General features: G+C 32.3%; 2 protein-coding genes across 3 annotated transcripts in view; one reads left to right on the top strand and one right to left on the bottom strand.

Annotated features, from left to right (window-relative positions):
• Positions 1-3,654: 3,654 nt before the first annotated feature.
• LOC126975217 (histone-lysine N-trimethyltransferase SMYD5) lies at positions 3,655-9,416 on the bottom strand. Of its 2 annotated transcripts, XM_050823006.1 has the most exons (7): positions 9,230-9,416; positions 9,025-9,152; positions 8,367-8,603; positions 7,753-7,990; positions 7,121-7,298; positions 5,683-5,897; positions 3,655-4,878 (listed from the first exon to the last, which is right to left on the bottom strand). In XM_050823006.1, exons 1-7 carry the CDS (start codon positions 9,266-9,268, stop codon positions 4,762-4,764), a joined length of 1,152 nt encoding a protein of 383 aa, XP_050678963.1. In that variant the 5' UTR covers positions 9,269-9,416; the 3' UTR covers positions 3,655-4,761. The 2 variants fall into 2 exon arrangements, with proteins under 2 accessions (XP_050678963.1, XP_050678964.1); XM_050823007.1 differs by lacking the exon at positions 9,025-9,152 and having other exon boundaries at positions 9,230-9,371.
• Positions 9,417-21,985: 12,569 nt separating this feature from the next.
• The window catches only part of LOC126975207 (organic cation transporter protein-like), a 40,154-nt gene continuing 39,852 nt past the window's right edge, over positions 21,986-22,287 (top strand). The window contains exon 1 of the mRNA XM_050822990.1: positions 21,986-22,230. Within this exon, the coding sequence (XP_050678947.1) occupies positions 22,064-22,230 (167 nt within the window). The 5' untranslated portion in view covers positions 21,986-22,063. The remainder of the gene's footprint in view (positions 22,231-22,287) is intronic.

Raw genomic sequence — 22,287 nt, 5'->3', positions numbered from 1 at the left:
AATTTATTCTATTCATTTTTAACAATTAACATTGTTGGCCTTTATGTAAAATTGTTATTCGTCTGGTATTGTGTCAGCATATGGGCGGCAGTGATCGCTTGTCATCTGGCCGTAAACCGTAAGCCTCTTTTGACGACCCATATAGCACAGTGGTTAGTGACCCTGCCTACTGAGCTAGAGGTCCCGGGTTCGAATCCCGGTAATAGTTGCTAACATTTATATGATGAATGTGTGTATATATGTATATTTAAGTAAGTACATAAATCGTATTAAATGTATCGTTGTTTTGCAAATCTATAGTACAGGCTATTTAGTTACCTCACACAGGCTACCTAGTTTGGGGCAAGATTATTTATGTAAAAGTGTGTCAATATTATTATTAATATTAGGGGTTCAAGTATGAAATTGCCGATTTGTACTGAACAATTGAAATTCGTTTTATTTATTAAATCAAAATAATAACCATTATTATCTATACATTGCTGCCATGTAATAGGAAGGAATCTCATTTACGCCTTTGCGATAGAACTGTGGTGATCTATATTCGACAAGCTGTGTGAAAGCATTTTGTAATGCCTCCTGAGAAGAAAAGTTTTTATCACGTAGAAAATTGTCCAAATCACGAAAAAAAGGGTATACCATTGGAGCAAGGTCTGCCGAATACGAAGGGTGACGAATGGTTTCTAATTGCAGTTCCTGTAGCTAAAATGGTTTCGCGTACTGTATGAGGTCTCATGTTATCATGGAGCAATAATGAAGATCAGCTATGCATGAGTCGGGGCTGTTTCACTGCTAGTTGCTATCATTGTTTGAAGTTCTTATCTGTTATTGCTCGAACAGATCGGAGAAACCAAAAGTGAATAAAACCATGCTGAGATTAGCAAACAGGTTTACCAATATCTTTTTATTAGTAAGCTTCGCTTTACGACACTACGGTGTTTGACCTGGGGTCAGGCACCTTTCATCACATGTAAGTTACAATTCGATCCAACATTCCTTCATTTCTATATCGATTCAACAAGGCAACACACGTTTCTTTCTGCATATCAGTCAATATTGTTAGTAGGTTAACGTTAAACCATGCCGCTAATTCCTGGGTGGTTTGGCTCGGATCGGCCTCCACCATTTCTTTCAATTCATTGTAATTCATCTGTGTAGGTAGTATGCCAAGTGGTTCGTTCTTCAAATCAAAGCTTCCATCAAGAAAGCATTTAAACCAACATCGCACGGTACGTTCATTGGCAGTCCCCTCTCCAAACGCAACATTGATATTGCGAACTGTTTCTGCCGCGCTAGTTCCGCGTCGGAACTCGTATTCAAAACGGCAATATTATACTTATATTATTATTTAACTGCGAAAATCAGTGAGTTTAGACGTGGACTATATTATATACCTACAGGATATTCTTTTCAAAGTTCTCGAGGTGGCAGATAAGGAATTTGGGATATTTTTTGAAATATTCTGTAGACTCAACTATCGGCTGCATTTTTTCCAAACCAATTCAACTAAGAGACCTTCAAGCTTAGTGTATACTCCCAACACAAAGGCTGGAAACTTCCCATTAAAAGGCCATTTATTTTTTCCTAAAGTTCATTCTAAATTCCGATTTCTAACGCTACCACCGCTTCGGATTCAAATGGCGCTCAGAGAGAGAGGAAGAGGCGCAAGAAACTCTCTCAGAATTCTTTTTTTGCCCGAGACTCTTGCAATTTGCCCCTCCTTATTAATAAAAATAGAAAATGACCGCCGCACTAAGTTATATATTAAGTTTAAGGACTAACCTCGTCGGCGCTAAAACACACAATGCGCTGGTTATCAATGACGTTCATAAACCAGCAATGACATTCTAAACATAAGTTTATATTTAGGAGCCCATTTTGAGGAATCAAAGAGAGAGAACTTGTACGAGTGGGCACTCTTTCTTCCGGATTCCCTTAATAACGAAACTGAAGGATCACAAGATACTAAATCACTAGTTCATACGCAAGGAGACGAATTTAAAGTTAATGAAAACATAAGGTAGTATTGTTAGCGGACGATACTTTACTCATTTTCAAAGTGAAAAGAAACCAAGCAATGTATGACGTAGTGAACGATATTCTATCTGACATCGTGTACAGGTTTAGCGCTAATAGCCTATTGTTAAATAGCGAGAAAACTAAATATATTAAATTTACCGAACCAATTGTTAAAAATGCAAGTGTTTTGTTAAACGAAGAGATGATAGAACCAGTGGAATCTACTATATTTCTTGGCATAACTCTAGATTCCAAATTACAATGGGGCCCCCATATTGAAGGATTAGCGAACAGACTTAGTTCTGCAGCATACGCGGTTAAAAAGATTAGACAATTAACTGACATAGATACGGCGCGACAAGTATATTTTAGTTATTTCCATAGTATTATGTCCTATGGTATATTGCTGTGGGTTGCCCCACTTTAATAAAATATTTGTGCTGCAGAAGAGGGCTATTCGCGCTATTTATAACCTAGGTCCTAAAGAATCATTGACTGCAAAATTCAATTAAATTAACATCTTGACTGTTGCTTCTCAATATATTCTTGATAATGTAATGTATGTTCATAGTCACATAAGTAAATTTGCTAGAAACTGTCATAACCATAATGTTAACACCAGGAACAGACATAAACTTATAATGCCTACTACTCGGCTAAGTCGAGTTAGTAAGTCGTCAGGAGCGAAGTTCGTTATTCCAATTTAATAAACTGTTGAGTAAGATACGAAATGATAATAATTACAATATCAAAATAACTCAAAGAATACTTGTAAGCTTATCAAAAGTATTTAACTCGTACCAAAGAATTACCAACCCAATAATTAGTTGCTACTTTGTATATTAAAAAAGCTCGGTCAGTGTATTAATTGTAAGCTGTCATTTTGTTATTGTATTAGTTAGTTACACCCATTCTCAGTATTAAGCACAATATATGATGACGGATAATTATTATCTTAATCGGAAATAAAGTAATCTATATACGTTTTAGGCTACCTGTCACTCATAGCTATCAAACGTTCTTCACGATATTTCACTGCCTCACAAGAACGTGAAATAGTTTCGAAAATCATTTTTTCGGAGTCAATTCCTTTTTTCCGTTCCCTTTTCTTGGGATGTATATTGCGAGAAGCGCGGCACTTTTCGTTGACTTACCCAAAGCTACTTAAAGAAATGACTATTTAATAAATAGCTACGAAATGTTGTAGTTGACCTGATGTAGTCTAAAACCTAATGTTGTTTACAGAACAACGTATTATGGACACTACAAAGTAAAAAAAAACTTCTTTAATAAAACCACCTTCAAAAACGAAATAGTAGGTATAAAGTAATGTAATATTGATATAGTTTTGTACACCTCTTGTGCAAACCTTTAATGTTTATATTATTATTTATATGCGGTAGGTTTGAAGTCGGTGCCTAGCACTAAACAAAATAAAAATTCGGTTTCCATTCTCGATAATTCATTCTAAATGTACTATCTCTATAGCCAAACGTCAAAATCTAATGTGTTATCTGTGAAATTTTGCTCTGTACATAGAAATGCAGATTCAGGATTGATTCACCAACGAATTAATTAGAGATCTCATCATATTAAAATCGGCATAAAGGTTATTACAAATTAAAAACAAAGCCCTTAAGATAAATATTTATATTTTTAATTCACATTTCCTTAAGCTATAGACTATTTATACACACATTACACTTTATATTTTTTGAGAATTAATTAGTATGACATACATTAATTAATTAGTACAAACTTTATCTCAAAGCCGTAAACTAGTATTACAAACATCTAGATGCACTAAATTAAACTATTTTGTATTGATTCTAATAAAAAATTAACTTGTACTGTTGGATCAGTGGATTATTGCCCTTCCCTTTAAATAAGTATTCTCAATTATGTGAACTGTATATGATCAGCAAAATGCTCAATAGGATGACATTGTGTAATCTCTACTAAGTACATATTAATCAATTATTTTTATTATAAAAATATCTGAAAATAGTTATAATCTATATATGGTAGAAGGCATAGGCATATCTATTTACCATAGGGAGTGACAATAACATAACAAACACTTGCTAAACATCATGTAAACTTCTAAGCTTCTAAATAGAACTTTACAACACCATAATTGACCGCTACAATAAATTAATAAGTAAATTTAAACTTATTTTAAATATTTGTCGTGACATACTCTTACTTCTACAATGTGTGTCTATGGGAAGAGAATGCATATACTCTTTTGTCTCTTGCTACCACGTTCTTCTGGTTGCGAACTATTTACGCAAAACATTTACATTAAAAGGCTATGAGCGATAGCTTTTTCAGGAGCGAGTTCGTCCACTGTGAATTCATCAAGTAATAGTTTAATGTTTAATACGGTTGTTCACAAGCAATGGTGCAATTCTAGAAACAGATTCTCTTAAAAACCTAAGAGGTATATATGATTTATTTATTAAATTCAAAGCTCCCATGTGACGATAATGCGACCCGCTCATAGAATAATTATTTAAAACAAAACAGACAATGTCATAATAAGCTACACGCAATTAAATCCTACATAGCAAAGTGAAGTGAAACATAATTATCCAATTAATTTTTCCTACAGTAATATAGGTGCCAAAATTCAACATGAGAGACAAAGAGTTATTTTCGCTATTCAATTAGAATATATTTACATTCAAAGCACAGTAAAGTTCAGAGGCCCAGCAAACAGAAGGACAGGATGTTGGAACATCAGTCACAATCACAATCTTCATCACTCATCTCTTCTTCGCTGGTCACATCCGGCTGGGTAGTTTCTGAAGTGCACCGTTCACACCAGCACATAAATAGATAATTCTCTGCCAACTCCTGAAAGTAAACAAGAAGTTATAATGTTTTTAAAGTGATTTAACTTTATAAAATTTGAAAACAAAATTTTATGAATGATGCGGAACTCGAACCCACGACCTCGTTGGACGTGACATTGACACGTTGGGAGGGCACTCACACGGATCGCGAGATGTCGTGGGTTCGAGTTCCGAATCGTTCAAAAATTTTGTTTTCAAATTTTATTTGATTAAATAAGAAGTCAGTCAAATACAGTGGTATTGAAATACATCCGGGGTTTCCAATCAGCCTGTATTTTTCAAGTGTGGAGATGTGGGTCAATGTGTCAATGTGACTTTGATTGACATTGACATGACTGTTCAAGCAAAGTCATTCTTTCATCTTTTTATGAATCAGTCTATAAACTTTCCATTCCATTTACAACACATGATACGGTGTGGTGTCATGGATTTCGATCTAATTATAAGATCTCATAATGACATGACAATAAAAGAAGTCCACGCGCATTCGCCAGTAACCTAACCCTCACTCATAGAGCTGTCAGTCATGTTGCTTGCAAAAATGGTGAAATATTGAGAACCCATCACACGGATTTTAAGTTAATACTTATTGTTATGTGTGAGGGTATTAATGTCATTTAATAATGACATTGATACCCTCAAACATGCGCGAAAACCACAAAAAACGCCGGCAATCCTCCTGCAAGCTGCTCCTGGGGTAGCAAAAATGTGGGTAGTGGTGATAACTATCTATATAGATATGTATGGTTGCTGCCCCCCCCCCATCCCCTTTAATAAAAGATGAATAAATAGAATGCACACATACCTTTTGCCTTGAATGCCTAGACCGTTGAAGTGTACATTCGTCCAAATAGCTGATGAAAATCTCATCTCCGGGCATGATGGTCTTCAAGGCTTTCAATTGAACCCTATGGTTACCATATGGAAAAGTGGATTCTGCATTTGGTGCACAGCTATGGTTACACGCACTTTGTAACACAAAAAGTCCAGAACCTTCTGTGTTCAGAAACTGCCCAGATTCTAGAAAATCAAAAAATATAATACAACAACTTGCCTAGCAAAAGACTGATTGGGGGCATTTTGATTGTGTTCAAGTTCAAGTGAATGTTTTCAATACAACTTCTATAGGCCATCAAGCAGATTCACCTCCCACATGCTCCAGTGCACAAGTGTGCACGGCATGCGCTTCTATGGCCCTATGCTAGCATGTTCCCGTGGACACGGCAAGACAGCTGTCAAAAAACTGCTAATATCTATGAATCCCTCGACAAAAACATCAGAGAGAATTTTTACTGGGTGTATTAGTAATTGCTCTAAGAGCCATAAAACAATGGGCAACACTTTTGATGACATAATATGTTAGTATTTATTTGGCTTTAGCTGGTAGCGGCCATTTTTGTTTAGCATACAACAGGAACATTATTTTGAGAAATGTTTTTAGAAAAACAAATATTTTTTTAAGGAAATCATAAGATCATATTATAACGTGTCCACTTTAGTAAAAATAATAATGCAATATTTTTATTTGTATAAAGATATTTAAACAGTGGCGTCATGGCGTAGCACGAATCTATCATAAATCACGTTTTTTTTTACAATAACCAATCTTGTTTATCTAGCAACCCGTAACATAAACCGCATAATGATATGACTATTATAAACACAAGTGGGTATCAGGTTTCAAGAGGACGCGCTGGGTTTGGTGCCAAAACAAAAACAAATTCAAATTTACTTGTATCATAAAAAAAATTAAGAATGTTGATAAAATGTTCAAATATTATGACAAACTCGAGGTGGACTAAAACAAAAAATATCAATTTATGTGTATACAATATTTATTATAGTATCAATATTTTACATATGCATAGTTGTTAATGTTAAAACAAGAATGTAGTGGTTTGCTTCGAAAAAAACGTAAGGAACTTGTCGGTTATTTTCAACATACTAAAATTTACACAAGAGGGGGAAGAACAAGTGTACGGGTCATTTCATGACATCCTGGAAACACCACACAGGGAAGCTAACTCCATAATTTACTTGTACACTTTTAAAGCTTGTTTAGTCACATGTTCTACAGTTTACATTGAAACATTAGTTTTTTATATATAGATAGATTTGGCATCAACATCAATTTTAAACTGTACTGTGATGATTTTCAATGTACCTGTCATCACAATCTCTACAAAGATGGTTCGAGCTGATCAGAAGCAAAATGATATAAAAAAAATATATATTTCTTTTACCATTCTCCACATCCTTGTAAATCTTATCAATGAGTAAATCCATTTGCTGTTGCTCAACATCTGACATTGGCAACTCGGTCACATAGCTGACCCACTGGGCTAATGGACTTGTGCCAATTCCTTGACCATTAGTGCCAATCAGTGCCATCATGGTACAGAAACCTTCAGGAGTTAGGAACTGGAAAGAATTAACATAAGAATAAGAACTCAATAACATCATGAAGAAGTAGTTTAGTACTCAGCACCATTCTTTATTATAGTCTGATGTTAATATAATATCACATGATCATTCAAAGCAAAGAAGACTCATGCGATGGAAAGTAGTGAGAGGACCGCCAATGGACAACTGCAAAACTAGGGGTCAAGAGATGTGTTATACATAAAAGATATTTTCATTTCAATCAAAAATAACAAAAGTCCACTTTAATTGCTGGTCATTTTTTTCAAATGAATGTCCAGAAATCATAACCAGTCTACTGCCCGAATTTGAAAATCTCGTGAGGATGCATTATGTATAATAATAAAATATTTAAAGAGAGCTTTGTTAGAGAAGCTAGCTGGTATATTGTATGTAATTAAGATTTACTTTGCTCAACATAAATATAAAATACAGTCAATAGTAAGTCTCTTACATCTTCTACAACATCTCCAGATATAACACTTGCTGTCAGTTCTCTCAATGTCTTCATCTGATCCGTAAACTGTTCACCAAGCATCTTGTGCACTAACTCTGCATCCTCATTCACTGTTCTGTGGCAAAATTGTTTGATAGCACCTGCTGCTGATGCTGGGTCTGGGTGTTGTTTGATAAAGGCAAGAATTCGAACTAAAAGCAGTATATTCGTTGTCTCTGGAGGATAATGCATTTGTCTGAAAATCGAAAATAAAAATCATATCATAAGCTATTCAAATTGTTATTATAATAATTGATAAGTGTGATTCCAAAGATATCCAATTTGGTGAAATATTTCTATTAATACAAAAAAAAATCCAGTGTGCAACTTCTGTACATTTGTATTTTTATGTATTGAAAAATAGTAAGGTGGAAGTTTCATTACTCTTTTGTTCCTAGCAAATCCCAGCCATGGATTGACTGTGGCTTAATCCTTCAAAGAATTGCCCATTCTAACTTTTAGCTTCTAATTCAATGGGAAAGGATATTCCACAAAAGACTAATAATAAGGTTGTGAACAAGAATAGTGTATCCCATATTATATAAATATATAACAAAATAAAAATAACTTACTTCCAGGCCTCTAAAAGAATATGTATAGGATGCCTAGCATCTGCTTGGTCGTAACACAATAATCTGTGGTAACTGTTGTAGGCTCGCTGCTTACAATCCTCACAACAATAGAGACTTTCACATTGGCCACAACTATTTACATTCATTAGGTCAGCCTCAAAGTTGCCGGCATGGGGAAGCACTATATCTGGTTTGGCTGCAAGTCTTCTCACATTCTGCTCAGGAGTTTCTAAAGGTCTGAAATTAAAATTGGGTACAAATTCATAATAGGCATTTGCAGAACTTTAAAAAGAGTAAAAAATTTGAATGTGTACAAGCTACTAAAACCAGCCCGGCAAGGGTTAGGGGAATTGTTATTTATGTACTTTGTTTTACAATTTCAAAACTTATATACTTATTATAATAAGGTAATTGCTTTTATTAAAAGTAGTCTACATGTTAAGCCACCAATCAATGTATAATAACCACTACACTAAAACCCTAATAAGGTTAGCAACCAAATTGTTGTAAAAGGACTTAATTACATTTTAATGACCTAAACTTATTTGATATTACAAAATATGGTTATATCAAAATAGAAACCTAAATATATAACTCGGATAGTAGCTAATCAATTTAATTTACATTTCATAAACAATAATTAGAAAAGAAAACTAACCGCATACAATAATCACACGCCATATACCGGTACGCAGCATTCCATGCAAATTGACATGATACCAAGGGATCTTCCTCTAAAATAACATCACCTTTGTTAAACTGTTTTATTGCAAACAAACCTTTTCCCTGAAAATGTTTTAATTCATGCATTTATTAAAAACTACTCATCCATTTTAATTGACTTGTAGGTTATATTATCATACCTTTTTTCCATTTGTATTTCGGACCTCATATCCCGTCATGATACCCTGATTTGTTAAAACCTAAAGCGCTATCCGATAATTAGTATTTATTTACAAAATGTTTTTATTACTCGCACGCTTCAGTATTTTTCAAAGATCGCAGGCAAAAAACAAAGAGAATACAAACACTACGTTCAAGAGACGGGAGTGCCATACAAAATACAAATTAATGAGAAATATCGCTTGTATTGTATTGCACTAAATCTTGATACCAACATAATCAACTAATGACGTAATATTAGAGCTGCCAATATAATAAATATATAGGGTTGGAATCAATCCATAATTTTTATTGATAAATAACAAATATACATATATATATATATATTTATATATATATATATATATATATATATATATATATATATATATATATATATATATATATATATATATATATATATATATATAAATTTGTGTCTAGTTTGTTAATTTTAATATGGACTTAAGCAAAGTCTTACTAGTTTAAACTTAGGGATAAGTTTTAGTTATCTCAAAGAAATAAACAATAATTAACATAATTAATATTTCATTAATAGTTTCGTTTTGCGTTGTAGTTTCGGTTTAGACAGTTTCGTATTCGTTTTTCAGATGTTGCAATAAAGTCTTAGGCGTGTGTCCTGAATCTGAAATTATAACAGAATACATATTAACAGAAGTTAGTTAACCCTATTTTTTAGGCTTTAAATATTTTTTTTGCACATCATAAATAATAAATAAATAAAATAATAAATTCTTTATTTTGCTAGAAAACATGTAACAATGGGTGTAAGTAGTTTTAATGTATCAATGTTATCGGCCATTTCTGGCATGCAAAATTATTATTAACAAAATTCTAGTTATTATTATAATTGATTAACAAACTCTATATTTTAAGCACTTAGGTTAATTTAAATTATAATTATTATTTTAAATGTCATTATTTAAAGACTAGAATTAATATATATTTTAAAGTCAATTTAATTTAACCTAATGTGTCAACATTTCATTTATGGAATAAAAACATTTATCTATAAGCCATGTAAAAAGATCCTTTTTAAATCGTTGGACGGGTAATACGCGTAAGCTTGGAGGGAGTTTATTAAATATTTTTATACACATGACATAGCTACATTTTCCGTAGGATGCATTATGAAATTTGTGTGCAATCACCAGTCTGTCACCGTTTCTTGTATTTCTCGGATAAATATCTCTTGCTTTTGTAAATAAATGGTCATGTTGTTTGACAAAGATACATATTTCGTATATATACATACAGGGAAATGGAAGAATACGTAATTCTTTAAACAGTGGTTCACACGAATCTAAGTAAAAAGCTCCTGTCATAGCTCTTAAGCATCTCTTTTGGGCCATGAAAGCCCTATTAGCCTCGCTAGAGTTTCCCCACAAGATTAGTCCATATCGAAGTACTGATGCGACATAACCATGATAAGCTGCCAGGACTGTACTTTGTAAAGCCGTTTTACGCAATCTGTATAACACATAAACATATCTATCAATTTTTTGGCATACCATGTCTACATGCTCTTTCCATTTTAGATTTTTATCTAGAAGTACTCCTAAAAATTGAACATGCAAAGCTTCTTCTATTTGGGTATTTGTATAATTTATCTTAAGGCTATAGTTATTAGAGCGGTTACTTAAACTAAATTGCATAAATGAGGTTTTTTTAATATTAACTTGAAGATTATTATCCTCTAGCCAATTTACCACTGTATTAATTTCATTATTAATTTCACTTTCGTAAATATCAATCTCATTTTTATTATTACATGTCATAATTATTGATATATCATCGGCAAATAAATAACAGTCATTTTTTGTCACACTAGGCAGGTCATTAATATAAATTAAAAATAATAATGGTCCAAGGACGCTTCCTTGCGGAACACCAAATCTATTTAATTTAAAGTTTGATTGTTGGGCAATTATGGTAGCCTTTTCGTCGATAGAATTGATCTCCACACATTGCTTACGGTCTTTTAAGTAGGACTCCATCCAGTTAAGAGCTGGTCCTCTAACGCCATTTTGCTCCAACTTATCCAACAAGATGGTGTGTGATACGAAGTCAAAAGCCTTGCTCATATCAAAAAATATTACACACGTTGGTTTTTTTGAATCTATATTTTCTGCTATTTTGTTAACCAGTTTAAATGCAGCTAATGTTGTCGACTTGTTTTTTTGAAAGCCAAATTGTTGCTTGTTTATTATATTATTTTTTGTAAAAAAAATTGTTAAACGACCATACATTGCTTTCTCAAAGACTTTTGAAAAAATAGATACGAGTGCGATTGGGCGGTAGTTATTAAGTTGTTTTTTATCGTCTTTTTTATGTAGTGGCTTGACCACCGATAATTTTAGTGCGTCTGGGAATTCACCAGTTTCAAACGACAAATTGATTAGGTATGTTATAACTGGTACTAGTTCATCTTTGCATATTTTAATAATTTTTGTGAGAATTTCATCATAGCCTACTGCTTTAGTATTCCTCAACAATTGTATTATTTTTAATGTTTCGTTTTCCGTTACTGGATTGAGAAAAATACTACTTCCAGTTTTATTTTGATTTATACAAGGTTTCAACTTTCGCTTTGTCAGACATTTATCACTGCTGTTAGTCAAATTTATCCAATAATCATTAAAACTGTTTGCTATATCTTTAGTATTATTAATCTCATTATTATTTACTATAACTGATTCTATACAAGTGTCACTATTGTTACTTTTTGTTTCATTTTTAATAATTCTCCACGTCGCATAGCATATGTTTTTACTGTTTGCTACATAATGGGTATTACTCAATTTTTTTGATGTGGCAATACAATATTTAAGTGTTCTTGCATATTTCAAATAATTATTCTTATTGCTATCGTCTTTTTTTCTACATTTTCTATATCTTAATACTCTTTTTATTTTACAGCTTATTCGAATACCTTTAGTTATCCATTTGGGCTTTCCATTGGATTCCATATTTTTAATTTTTATTCTCGGAAAACAAAGTCTATATAATAGAGTTACTAAGGAATGAAATTTGCTAAAAGCGTTATTGAAATTTTTTTCTTCATAGACTTCATTGAACGACAAGCTTTTTAGGTAATTTTTGAATATCTCAATATTATAATTACTATAATTACGTTTGTACATAAACATAGATATTTTATTTTTAATGTTAACACTTTCGAAACTTAGAATTTGTGCTGTGTTATGGTCAGAAATATCGTAATTATGTAAAGAACCTATAGCGCCATCAATATTACTTATTATATGATCAATGCATGTGCTATTTCTCGTTGGTAGATTAATGTGTAATCTAAAGTTAAAGTTTTGCACGATTTGCTTTAACTGTTGAGAGATTTTATTACAATTCAGTGTATTAATATTAAAATCTCCTGATATAATAATTTTTTTATTCTTTTTACAGTATTTCTGAAGCACGGTTCTTAGTTTTTCAAAGAATATACTTACATCAGAATCAGGTGTCCTGTAGATACAAATGATAAACAAGGTTTTATCGAACGAGATACTTTGTGTCAGCTGTTCAGTATTTGAAAGATTTTTTATTTCCTGTGTAGAGCTTTTCCTACATTTATGACATTTCCATTTGAGTCTCTTATCGGTCGACATTGAATTGTATCTTTTTAAAGTAATGCTAGCACATTTTAAGTCAAACGTGTTATTGCAATTAGTACATTCCAAATATTCTTTCACTTTTATAGTGTGTGTGCATGTTGCGCAGATATTCCTTCGTTTTGATCTGGTATACATCCTGCTATAATATTATTTACAATAGGAAAATATTATGATCTATGCTCAATCAATTATATGTAAAAGGACAATCAATTATTTACAAAAAAAGCCTTAATAAAAATTAAAATACAAAATAAATTATGTACCTGTAAGGATTCAAATAAAATTCCAATGAAATAAACAACAATAAAATTAAAATTGGCCAAAACATATAAATAAAAACACGTTATATCTACAAAAATGAAAAAAAAAAAAAAAAAAAAACATAAGATTCGAACCGTAATCATCAACACGTTAGTCCGATGTCAAACAACAAAGCTATTCAATAATTAATAACCAGGTTGAAATGTGTGAAGTGACAAGCTACAAGCCCACGTCAAATATAGGCTCAGACGTCATAAAGATTAAGCACGGATTTTGAACTACCGACGCAAGTTATTTTACACCAACACAAATTTACTTAGTGTCTTTGAGCGCAAAAATCACAATGGTTGAATTTAGTTAAATAATACCGTCACTGTTGATTTCACGTTGTAATGAATAGCCCTTGTGTTTGTTGTGTTTGTTTAATTATTATGATAGTTATCAATATCACCTTGTTGTAACAGTAATCTAATGAAACCCTAATGAAACGTCGAAGATTGCACTCGGAGTTCAAAGGTATTTAGTGCCGGATGAAACGGTTAATTTCTGTGAAGTAACGCCTGTATTTGAAGTATCGATACTAAACTTCATTATAAAACTAATGTAAAACAGACTTGATTTATAATTTTTACTTATCTTTTGATTTCAACTTTTACGGAGACAACCGCTCACTGACACCATGACACTCGAAACACAATATTGAAATATTAATACTAATATTACTCGATGAAATAAGGATTCTATAAACTGGATTGTCACATATTTTAAATTTAACTTCAAAATTTAGTATTTTACACCGTAAACATCCTCACACTACTCAAAATAATTAAATACAATTAAAGTGTTAGGGAGCACTCAAGAATAAATAAAATAACCACAATATAATATAATAAAAAAGATTGTAAAGGTTAATAAGCTTATAAACTATTTTAAGATCAATAAACTTATAAATCAAAAATATAGATACCATAAAAATTAAATAAGTAAAAATAAATTTAATAATAATTTAAAATAAAATATCGACAGTCGATAAAAAAGTGTAAAATCTAGATGAATGAAATCAATACTCTATCACTTTAAATAACTCTAAGCATTCTTTATTAGCTTATTATTTGTTGATAAGTGCTTACCTTTCTTTATCCAAAAATAATGTAGCCATGAAAATTCTCTTACTCCCATCTGACCAACCAGATTTTAAACCACATATTTTACACAATTTTGTATTACATGGTACAGCTCAGAAAATCTTACGCATTTATTCTATAAATAATAATCAAGCACATAACCCTGAATAATACAAAAATAAAGTAAAAGAAAACGAAAATTTGTAACAAAAATTTTTAATAGTCACTTTTATTTTGAATGAATGACATGTCATATGACACTCAAACCAAAACAAACAAAAGAGTCGAATATAATGTTAGAGCGAGACAGCGTTTGCCGCCATTATTTTAAGTGCAATGCCATACATATTCGAGTTTATTGGAGAGTTGCGCCAGGCTGGCAAAAAAAATTGTAGCTATATCGATATTTGACAAACACAGAACAGTTTGACTGACAAATGACAACAAACAGAATATCAGATGACAACAGGGACAGCATGGAAACCTTAGAATATTAACCCCAAAACTTGGGTAAGACATATCTATGTTATGGCAACAATTTTGTTGTCACTGTTTTGTTTATTTTGATTACAATAAATTTACTAAAAATAGGTAACTATTGATCAACTTTGTAACGAATATTTCATATAAAATTTATTTGATACGAGCTTGATACAAATTATATTGACGACCTGTATAGCCGAGTGGTTAGCGACCCTACCTACTAAGCTAGAGGTCCCGGGTTCGAATCTCGGTGCATTCATTTATATGATGAATATGGATTTTTGTTTCCGAGTCATGGATGTTTAAATGTATTTATGTATGTTTATATGAATTTATGTATGTTTAAGTAAGTATATTGTATTAAATATATCATTGTCTTGTAACCCATAACACAGGCTATATATGCTTAACTTGGGGCAAGATAATTTGTGTAAAAAGTGTGTCAATATTATTATTATTGAAAACGTTGGGTGAAAAGCAATACTTACGTGGGGAACGTATCTCCTGGATTTTTACATTCACTACGGCTTTGGCAACCAGATACACAACACCCAACCATGGCCTTAACTTTTATAAGTTGAAAGGCATCCGTATCTCACACCAAATATGTTTCAAAACAATAAAATCACAAAAATACTATTCGCAAATTCGATGACATGACAGATCTTTGTTTATTTGACCCAAAGTTGACATTGGACCAAATAAAAAAATGCGATAGAGATGCAAGATCAATAGCTTTGTCTCGTTCTATCTCAGCCTTAGTTGTATATCGCTTATCGTTTCTATTTGTAATGAAGTTACCGACGTAACTTCTGTAGTGTTAATATTCAAAGATGTAAACTGTTGTATAGATGTATCTATGTGTGCGGGCTGCGACCCGACGTTTATCGCTACGATACAGCTGCTGACAATAAATCAGTGTGTTAAACCGACTTGCTAGTTTCACTGACGTACGTACGTGTGCTACGCGCTGCACCGCCACAATCGCACCTTGGCCGCTACCGCCGCATACGTTTTACCGGATTCATGTGGATTTCTTGGGTCCGTTTCATAATTATATGTTTTTCATCATTGTAGACGCGTACAGTAAATGGGTAGAATATTACGACATGTCCTCGATATATAATTTGAGGGCTGTTATAAATAAATTGTATGAGATGATGTCACGATTTGGACTCAACAACGCTCACCTCTTTTACTTCGATAGAATTTAATGATTTTTGTAAACGTAACGATATTGAACATGTTCTAAGTCTAGTTTATCATCCAGCCAGCAATGGCCAGGCGGAGAGTCTCGTAAAAATTGTAAAATAAGGGGTTAAGGGGTATTATTTTAGAGTGGTTTAATAAAAAAAATCTAGACGAGAAAATTAATAAATTTTTGTTTCATTACCGTAATTCTAAGCACAGTACCACTGATCTTTCGCCAGCGGAATTAGTATTTGGGCGCACGTTACGCTCAAGGCTGGACCAATAAACCCAGTTGTGCCAAAACTCTCGTCGACCGTAAACAGTGTTCACAGGCAAAAATTACAAAGGTGTCCAATGTGAAGACTTTAAAGAAAATGATAATGATTGGATAACGAAAAATAGTGATACTCAAAAATTCTCGGGGATTGAAGGAATTATAAAAAAGAAAATTGGACGGGTTATGTATGTGGTATATGTGGCAAATTTGGACTGTGAAATAACCAGACATATCGATCAGAACAGAACACGAATGTCTTTGGTGGCAAGCGACGATCACACGTGGGATCCCGACGTCATACCAGACGTATCACCTGCTGAAGTCCATGGCGATACTGTCTCACAACCAGGAAGGGAAGGAGAGTTGGCATTGGAGCCTGGGCAAGCAGAGAGACCGGTAGATTGCCCGGAGACACCACCGCGCACTGGCTACCACGCCGCCGCCACTCCTCATAGGCGACGGGCAATAAGTCCGATTTTCTTGTCACCTTCGCCAGATATTTGTAATAGATAAGTAGTTAGTTATTAGGATGAAAGTTTAATTATTTTTCTTAATTTAAGGGGAAGGGATGTTGCATAGATGTATCAATGTGTGCGGGCTGCGACCCGGCGTTGATCGCTACGATACATCTGACAATAAATCAGTGTGTTACCGACTTGCTAGTTTCACTGACGTACGTTCGTGCGCTCTCCCGTTACTTGACAAATACTCAACATAAACAAATTACAAAGAGAGAAACTCGGAGACGCAAACTTCAAACCATACCATATAGTAAACTCTATGGCATTGTTTGACCTTAGCAATGTACGTTGTGTACTCTTTGGCTGTGTTAATATTGAAGTAAAACTTTTTTAGGCGCGACTTGGGGGTAACTCTTTCAAATTTTTTTCTGACGGAAGTAAAGCTCACGATAACTTTTTAAGCCATTATAATTTAATGGTTTTAAAATATTTCAAATTGTTCAGTAATATTTTTTTTAAATCTCCAGGTGTATAATTTGTTTATTTATTACTACCATTGCAGTATATAATATATAAGATTTCAGAAATTTTCTACGTCATTAGCTAATTTGTTTTTGGTTTCTTCGTCCATTATTAGGACAGGCAAAGGGTTCGAGCCCATACAGCCATATTTGTTAAAATTAAATAACAACACCATATTGATATGTGCTAATAATAATTCAACCTTCAATTTCTTATTATCAATTATTTTATTTAAAGAGTGAAAATTTTAAAATGTGTGATTAGTAGTATTAAATTATAAATTGAATACTAAATGAAAATAATAGTCTGTTAAATAAAATGGCGGAATCACAGGAACATTTTACTCTTTCATCAATAAGAATAAATGAGAAAATCAAGAACCTAATATTAACTTGACATGTAAAGTAAGTGTTTATTTTCTGATGAATAACAATATCAAAACATAACATTATAGCATTCTTTGTAAAATATATAAAATCTCACTTGGTAAAATAATATTAACATATATTAATAAAGGCATTTTTTATTATTTAAGTAGAGAAAATGCCAACTTTGCTCAAAGATGTAGTTATGTCGTCAGCGTATCCGAGAAAAAAATCTAACAATGTTCCTTTTCTAACTCTTAAGTTAACTCTACGCTAACTCTTCAGTAATACGTGAGTGCTTAGTTGGTAAAACGGCTTCATTTAATGTATATATAATTTAATATATTTATGTAACTGTAAATTACTCCAAAAGTTAATTATTATTAAGTTTTACTTGAATCGCGCGTAAAGGTTACACACACATACCTTTTTTTTAAATCTACGACGTTACATACCTTGACATTACCCAGTGCTGGGTTAACAGCGTAGCAATTACTACGGTTCTAGTGTGAAAGGGGCCTGCATATTTAAGCCTACGCCCTTCTTCCTGAGCGCAATTTTTTGAGTGAAAATAATTACTATTAGATAATAAATTTGGTATATTATATTGAATTTACTTGATTTCACAAATACTTACGTGAAACTTTACAACTTTTGCTAGTTAGACAATCACGTTTAACACTCGGTAAGCGACTATATCTAATATAGATAGAGGTCTCTTTGGAAGAATTTGCTACGGGCCCCGCGCTTGTTTAATCCAGCACTGTAGTCAACGTAGTTCAGTTTTCCTTAAAATTAGGAACTATTTAAATAGGTAGGAATGTACAAACGAGCTTGAACAGAACTTGACGCAAACTAGACTTGCACACGTTCTCTTACTGTGAGTTTGCCCGAAATTAAGGAAGTATATTAACAATAACAAACAACTTTTTTGCGTTCGGCTCTTGGTCTAAGTAAGAAAAACATATTTTTTCGATGAAAAAAAAAGCCCGTTGAGTTTTTTGCGCCCATTCTTCTCAGGTCTGAGGCATTCATTTTGGAATGGGTGGTAGTTTTTGACTTTCAATAAGTGATGTCACATTTTGAATAAAAATATTTGAATTTGAGGTATGCTAATATGAGATCTACTTACGTAACGCTATTTTGGATCACGCTGTAATCTACGCTCTTACGATAAGACGCAACTTTTAGCTATTGCATAACATTTGCTTGAGACTAGGAAAAACAAGTTAATATCAAGTAAAATGATTTGACGTTAGCTGTCTTTTAGTCCCTGATACGAGGGAAAAAAGTAAACAGAAATCGTATACGCACCACATGAAATAAGAAGGACATTGCCACCCGCGATTGTTAATATTCCGCGGGTGAGAATCACCCACTTTTCTCCCTAGTTGCGTAATATACTCGTACTATTTGCTTCAAACTTTTAGAATTATTAATTCCTGGCCCTCTGATAACACTTCCAACTTCGGCTGGAATTTTTCAAAATCCTATATTTAATCGGCTGTCCATAGACGATAGCCCAATTTATTTATTTTTTTCACACAAAACAATTACTGACCAGTGCAAATAGCAGACTATAAGCCTCTATTTTGAGCAAACGCATGCACACCAAGACAAAGTTACAAACATGCCTTTTATGCCTTTTTAGGTGTCATGCACACTAGAGTAATAAGATTGGCCTGTTGTCATGCATTGCCTAACAGCAAGAAGCTCTATGTAAACGTATAAATTATCTAAGGCTGAGATGTATAGACTTAGACTTTGTTCAGACTTTACTTACGTAAGAAAAGTCTAAGCAAAGTACGCTCTATACATCTCAGCCTAAAACTAAAATTAGTAAGTTTCCCTTGGCACTAATTTGACATTCTTTCCAAAGTTTATTTTTGCTATTTATAATTACAGTATAAATGTGTGTTCACAATGATCCTATTTTAAGGCACGGGTCGGGAAATGCAGGGTACCTATTTGTAATTCGACATTCAAACAGGAACTAAGTTAAGCGAGTCCCTAAAATAGATGCAGATGATTGATAAGTATATTCTAGTTAATCAAGGTGTTTGATTGATTATATTTGCTACTATTTATTCGTGGAGCAACTGTTTTTCAGATTTAAAACAATAATTTCTCCATAAAACTTTTTCAAAGTATAATATTATTTGTATATTCGATATAGCTTTCGACATTTAATTGAGATTATTGCGTTCAAATAGACTAGAAGCTTTTAATTTTGTTTTATTTTATTATTTGTTATGACTATGATTTTGTTCTTATTTGTAATTACTTTTATGAACTGTATGTTTTGTTCTAGTTTTTAAGTTTAGTAGTAACTGTTTTTTATGTTAATTAGTAAAGTCAATTTTATTCAGGCGAGGTCCCCCTTGAAGTAATATGTCACGCGGGGGCCACAGAAGATCAGCGTTGCAATACATTTGTGTTGCAACACATGCTCCTTTGTGGTGACTCCTTTTTTAAACACATTTATATATATATTTTTTCTTATACTTTAAAATTTTTTCATTTTTGTTATGTGTGTGTGTGTTTAATAATAATAATAATAATAATAATAATAATAAATATTTTTCTTTCTTTCTTATTATTATGTATGTGTAATGCGTATGTATGTTTAAGTGCTCGTATGTGTAAGTATATGTTATGGCACAAGTTCTAGCCACTGCGAACGTGCTAACGTAACTTTTGAAGAGTTTGTAACCGACTCATTTGGGTGCGTTTTTGAACCACTTTAAACGGCGAGATTTCGGTCAAACATGAACAGAACCGATGAAAATACATTAATTTGATAAAATTATTCCATTTTTCAATAAAAAAAAAATATTTTTGTTTCTTTATATAATTAATAATTTAAATAATTTTCATCTATCATCTAACTATAAGGCAGGTATAAATGTCAACCATTACCTTTAAACAATTATCTAATACTAGCTGACCCAGCAAACGTTGTATTGCCGATATTAAAATCGCGATACAAAAGTAACTGTTGATCGTAGATGGGTATGAAGTTGTATGTATTTTTAAAAGCTGACTCATAATCAAACAAATTAAAAAAAAATGCCAAAAAATTAAAAAAAAATGGCGTGGACCACCCTTAACATTTAGGGGGATGAAAAATAGATGTTGTCCGATTCTCAGACCTACCCAATATGCACTCAAAATTTCATGAGAATCGGTCAAGCCGTTTCGAAGGAGTTTAACTACAAACACCGCGACATGAGAATTTTATATATTAGATTAGGAAATGTTCGAATACCAAAGAGAATTTTTAATTCAACAATACAAATAATAGTTAATGGTTAAAACAACACGTTTTTATAATGAACCAATATTTTTAGTTCAGTTTTCTATAAAAATCATGTTTTTTAATCACTATTTATTTGAAAACAGAAAGGAATTATGACCTTTTTAAAAGCAGCAAATTCGTTAGGTATAATTGTCCAATACTTAATGATCATAATTCAAAATGAATATCACATCTATTTATAAATGTAAAAAGGATAATGATTCAGTGTTAAATTTACCTTTTATTTCAATTTTATTGATTTTATAATCCATATTTTTGCTGCTACTTAATAACAGGTGTGAATTCTTTATGAACTACCTTTTGTTGGACTTAAATTTTCCGAACATTTACAATTGTAATTTATATTTTTTTTTTACACCATCAGAAAGTAGATATTTCAACGAACAAAAAGCCTCCAAACTTTTTGAAAAAAGCTGATATTTTGACGTCAGAATTTAGAAATTAGGGTCCTTTTTTGATATTAAGTTAAAATAAGGCGAAAAAATAAATATTTTAAATCAAATAAATTACAGTGGATTTGGGACATAATAAGGTAAGTTTTTACTAAATTTCGTAGTTTTTTTTTTTAAATAGATATAAATAAAAAACCAAAAACTTGGTTTTTTGAATTTTTCACCTAAATTTTGAGGTTATGTGAAAAAAGTGCAATTACAAAAGTTGTAGATCTCTTTATTACCCACAACTTTGCCAATTAACTTTTTGCCATAGGAAATCGAGATAAACCGTTTTTTACCCTAAAACACCCCCCCTTTTCCACTTCCCGACCTCAGATCGCCCGTAATTTATTTTTCCCTTAATTTTTGTTATATTCTCGTCTTTTACCAATGGGTTTCATCCTACTGTAATTCTTTTTGGTTTCAAAAATTATCGACCCTGGTCTATTAGGCGATGGTCGTAACTTGAAAAAAGCTTCGTGGTTAGTAGATCATTAAATGTCCAATAAATAGTTATATTATTAAATTTTACATTTTGTTTTCTATTTTTAACTTTGCTGTTAAGTAAAGCTTAAAGGGTTACGCCACTGTTGTTTCGCGTCGTCAATATTAGATATATAATATACAAGTTAGTAGTCTTATCATAGCGATCATATAAGACGGTCGATTAAACTCGTGCGCGTTATAAATATCGATAAGGTTTTCGTAAAGTTTGCCGCGTATTTAAAATGAACGCGGGGAAGGGTGAGAGTGAATTAGCCTATGATTTTAACGGACAGTTTAACAATTTTGGAAAATATCAAATAGTGCAGTACCTATTAATATGTCTGCCGCTCTTCATGGTATCTATGACACACGTTAATTACATATTCGTCGCAGAAGATGTCAATCATAGGTAATGTTTTATTACTTTTAAATGAGTTAATTAAATTGTAATGTATTTTAAATTAAA

The sequence above is a fragment of the Leptidea sinapis genome, chromosome 35 (genome assembly GCF_905404315.1).
Source record: "Leptidea sinapis chromosome 35, ilLepSina1.1, whole genome shotgun sequence".
Classification (NCBI taxonomy): domain Eukaryota; kingdom Metazoa; phylum Arthropoda; class Insecta; order Lepidoptera; family Pieridae; genus Leptidea; species Leptidea sinapis.
The sequence above is the reverse complement of the archived record's forward strand: the minus strand, read 5'-3'. Positions and strand labels throughout refer to the sequence as shown.